This window comes from Oryza brachyantha, chromosome 1, assembly GCF_000231095.2.
Source record: "Oryza brachyantha chromosome 1, ObraRS2, whole genome shotgun sequence".
NCBI classification, from domain to species: Eukaryota; Viridiplantae; Streptophyta; class Magnoliopsida; order Poales; family Poaceae; genus Oryza; species Oryza brachyantha.
The window spans coordinates 9,027,872-9,032,748 of NC_023163.2; the positions used below are offsets into that span (position 1 = coordinate 9,027,872).

Sequence of the window (4,877 nt, forward strand, 5' to 3'; positions counted from 1 at the left end):
AATGTCCGTGTCCCTTGTCGTCTCTGTTCCATGTAAACAAATATGCATAATTTGGACTAAAGAAAATGATGGCTAATTTGGACTAAAGAAAACGTTTGATTACGCCATTCTTCTGATGGTCTTGTAAATTTCTTGCTTATTTCGTTTTGATTTCAGTTGTGGAAATCTTGCACCTGGCATATACAAGTCCAATTACAGTCTTGACAGACTATGGGATTGGCAAATTCTAGCCAACCTAGAAAATTGTTTCAATAGATAATTTCTTATATTATGCCATTATTGAATGACATATTCTAGATTTGGATGGTTCATCCTACCATGGTAACTGCGTGTGGTTCGTAAAGTGTAACCGGCGATAGATCTGATAAACTTTGTTCAAATTTAAATTTATAAAAATTAGATGGAAAGTTCTGAAAATGAAAAGGTTTACCTCATATGATTGCTATATGCTGATTTTTTTAAATGAAAATGGCAACTTACTTCATATTTTAGAGCTTAATCGAAACAAGACATGGTTCGATCGGGATATATGATTTCTACTTTGTTTAAGTCTAAAACCTAATATAGCAAAGGTTATGACAAAAAAGTAAGCACTACTAAACAAATTTTCTAGACATGTACACGATTTTCCTAAAATATCCATATTTTTAAGAAACTTTAACTACATTTTACATCTTTGTTGCATTTTTTCTTTGTAGCTTGAACACACAACGGTCACTGTGTCTTACAACGTGATAACATATAATACCACATGGAGTTTAATAATTTAAACTTTATATTTTAGAATATAAATTTTTAAAGCCCAATTAATTCATAATTAGCACATGTTTACTGTAGCATCAGATAAGCTAATCATAGATTAATTAGGCTTAATAGATTCGTCTCACGAATTAGTCTAAGATTATAACTAAGTTTTATTAATAATCTATATTTAATGTTCATAATAAATATTCAAATATCCGATATGACAATTACTATAAAACTTTTTTAGTCGCACCCTCTCGATGGCAACACAGCACTACACTCGGCGCTGTTTCCATTGGAGTACATTTTTTCCTTGATAAACCAAACCTGACTATACACGGCAAACGCTTCCTCGGCTACAACAATACTGAAAGGACCGTCTTTTTTGGATGAAAGCTTGAAATGAGAGTAGCGTGGGTCGAGCTTGCAATCCTCTTCTTCCTCTTGATGCTCGAAAATGCCGTGAAAAACTATGAATACGAGTAGTACAGATTGCTCAGACGGGTCGCCTCACCATGGGCACGTGAACGAGCTCAACCCCTTGGAACACGCAAGGCTATGGCAGGAATACCAGTAATAATAACTGTTCCATCCCATTCTCCCAAAAGAAAAAAAATGGCGCGAACGAATGGAGAAAAAAAGGTGGGAAAAAAACAGTCTTTCATCTTTAAAAGCAGAGCTCAAGTGGCAGGTATAATGGCAGCGACGGCAGCGAGCTAAGCAGAGCTCGAGGGCCAAGTGCAGAGGACTGAGGCTGACTAGAGGAGGCAGAGAGGGGTTCCCTTTTCCGCTGCTCGTAGCCATGGCTCTCCTCCGCTGCATCTTCCTCCTCGCTGTCCTGCTTCCCCACCAGTACCACAATGCCGCCGCCGCCGACGACGACGACGTCGCCTCCGCGTCCGTGAACCACGGCCCGGCGCCGCACGACTACAGGGACGCGCTCACCAAGTCCATCCTCTTCTTCGAGGGCCAGCGCTCGGGGAAGCTGCCGCCGTCGCAGCGCGTCACCTGGCGGAGGGACTCCGGCCTCTCCGACGGCTCCTCCATCAAGGCAAGAAAAACCCCCCTGCGTTCCACCGATTTTCATCCCCGCATCGCGCCGTCTCGCCGGAGTTTTCACCCGCATTGTGCATCTTGGTCAGGTGGACTTGGTGGGAGGGTACTACGACGCCGGCGACAACATGAAGTTCGGCTTCCCGCTGGCGTTCAGCATGACGATGCTGGCGTGGAGCGTGGTGGAGTTCGGTGGCCTCATGAAGGGCGAGCTCCAGCACGCCAGGGACGCCGTCCGCTGGGGCTCCGACTACCTCCTCAAGGCCACCTCCCACCCGGACACCGTCTACGTCCAGGTATACCCAACGACATCGGCTACATTCACTCGCATCTGCTGGCTTCTTCTTCCTTGCTCGCCGCCGTCGACATTCCTACCGGTTTCTGTGCGCGGTTAATTGCTTTGTTTATGCCATGACCGGTTGCTCTTCCTGGACAAACAGAGCTTTCCTCCTCACCAAAGTACAGCCATTGCGAAAAAGTTGCTCTGTTTTTCCGCACGCAATGGCACTGTAGTCTGTACAGGACGCTCATGTCATGGTGTGGACCAATGTTGACAACAATGCTAACTTCATCTTCCTCCTCTCTCTCTCTCTTTCCAGGTCGGTGATGCGAACCGGGACCACGCGTGCTGGGAGCGGCCAGAGGACATGGACACCCCGAGGACCGTGTACAAGGTCGACCCGAGCACCCCGGGGACCGACGTCGCGGCCGAGACCGCCGCGGCGCTCGCCGCCGCGTCGCTCGTCTTCCGCAAGTCCGACCCGGCATACGCCAGCCGCCTCGTCGCAAGGGCCAAGAGGGTGCGTGCGTGCTTTTCTCCTGCTGTGTGTGCCTGCGTGTCCCGCCATTGCCGACCTCCCCCTGTTTCTTTGGTGCTCTATTTTGAGTTTTGACATGGTGCTACTCTGTTTCGGGATTGTGCACGTAGGTGTTCGAGTTCGCGGACAAGCACAGGGGCACGTACAGCACCCGGCTCTCGCCATACGTCTGCCCATACTACTGCTCCTACTCCGGGTACCAGGTGTGTGCGTGCATCTAGCAAAAGTTTCATGGCCAGAACTTCTCCTGCTCCAATAGTACTGATGACATGTTTGCGTGTGGGTGAGAAAGGATGAGCTGCTATGGGGGGCGGCATGGCTGCACAGGGCGACCAAGAACCCGACGTACCTGAGCTACATCCAGATGAACGGGCAGGTGCTGGGCGCGGACGAGCAGGACAACACGTTCGGGTGGGACAACAAGCACGCCGGCGCGAGGATCCTGATCGCCAAGGCGTTCCTGGTGCAGAAGGTGGCGGCGCTGCACGAGTACAAGGGCCACGCCGACAGCTTCATCTGCTCCATGGTGCCCGGCACCCCCACCGACCAGACGGAGTACACCAGGGGCGGCCTCCTGTTCAAGCTCAGCGACAGCAACATGCAGTACGTCACCTCCAGCTCCTTCCTCCTGCTCACCTACGCCAAGTACCTCGCCTTCTCCAAGCAGACCGTCTCCTGCGGCGGCGCCGCCGTCACGCCGCAGCGCCTCCGCGCCATCGCGCGCCGGCAGGTGGACTACCTCCTCGGGAGCAACCCGATGGGGATGTCCTACATGGTCGGGTACGGCGCCAAGTACCCGCGGAGGATCCACCACCGCGCGTCGTCGCTGCCGTCGGTCGCCGCGCACCCCGCCAGGATCGGCTGCTCGCAGGGGTTCACCGCGCTCTACTCCGGCGTCGCCAACCCCAACCTCCTCGTCGGCGCCGTCGTCGGCGGGCCCAACCAGCAGGACCAGTTCCCCGACGAGCGCAGCGACCACGAGCACTCCGAGCCGGCGACCTACATCAACGCGCCGCTCGTCGGCGCGCTCGCCTACCTCGCCCACTCGTACGGCCAGCTCTAGCCTCGGGAGATCTTGATCAAACAAATCGTCCCAGATAATAGTATCATCATTTCCATGTCATCGTAATCTAATTAGTCGGTGGGTAATTTCGGGGCAAGTTAATTAGTAGTAATTGTGATCTGGGGACCCCAGTGCATGCAAAAAAACAAGAGCACTAGTGGGTCTAAGTATTCATTAGGGTACGTAATTAGCGTGCTCGCTGGTGTTAAGCGTGTGTTCGTGATGCGGCGGACGAATGTTCGTCCGGACATGTACCGGGTTGCAGCTCGCAACTCATTGCTAAATCAAGTGTCTTTTATTATCTCTTTTAACTCCCGAGACTGTGATGTTCGGATTTGCTTAGATGATGAAAAATTGAAAATGATGAAACTTTGGCGGCAAAAGTACTACAGTAAGGCCACCTCTATCAATAGAAATGACCCATTATTCATTCTCCTTTAACATTAAAATATATGTAATAGACTATCTCTTAATTAAGAGATAACTTTTATGTCTCTTATATTAAAAAATTGAATAGTATATTTTATAGATAGCTTATTGATATTTATCGGAGGAGGTCTGACAGTAACAGTAGACACGGGGCGTGATGACATGCCCACTGCCCAGTGGTGGTGCTGACGTCCAGGCGTCCAGCTTCTGCCCGTACAGTCAACTGTCCAATAGGAAGCAAGTTTGCGCTGCTTCATTCACATTTCAACGGTAATACTTCCTATACTTTTATATACGACACTTTTACGAGCATTCGTCTTATTTAAAATTTATATTCAAAATGTAAACTTATAATGCATACTTAAAATTTTTATAATAATAAATCGTAATATAATAAAATAATTAATAATTATATAATTTTTGAATAATACGAATGGTCAAACGTGAAGCTAAAAGTCAACGGTGTTATATAAAAAAAATAAGAAGGTAGTAACTGACATGAAGGGCTCCAATGATCGTTAGGAACGGCAGTAAAAACTCACAAACTGAGGCCCCTTTGATTCAAAAGATTTTCATAGGAATTTTAGAGGATTTCATTCCTATATTCAAAAGATTTTCATAGGAAATTTAGAGGATTTCATTCCTATAGTAAATTTTCCTATAAAGCCCTTTGAATTAAAGGAATGAATCCTATGAAATCCTATGAAATTCCTATGGAATGCATCTTTCTATGTAAGTTTTGGAGGAAATTTAGCAAAAGGTTCAATCTC

The 4,877-nt window shown here is 47.9% G+C and overlaps 1 protein-coding gene across 1 annotated transcript; it reads left to right on the forward strand.

Annotated features, from left to right (window-relative positions):
* Window positions 1-1,370: 1,370 nt before the first annotated feature.
* LOC102705019 (endoglucanase 3-like) lies at window positions 1,371-3,984 on the forward strand. Its single transcript, XM_015838278.2, is given in 5 exon segments — window positions 1,371-1,803; window positions 1,805-2,093; window positions 2,397-2,597; window positions 2,726-2,818; window positions 2,908-3,984. Coding segments are annotated over 5 exon segments (1,611 nt in total). The 5' UTR covers window positions 1,371-1,546; the 3' UTR covers window positions 3,679-3,984.
* Window positions 3,985-4,877: the final 893 nt, after the last annotated feature.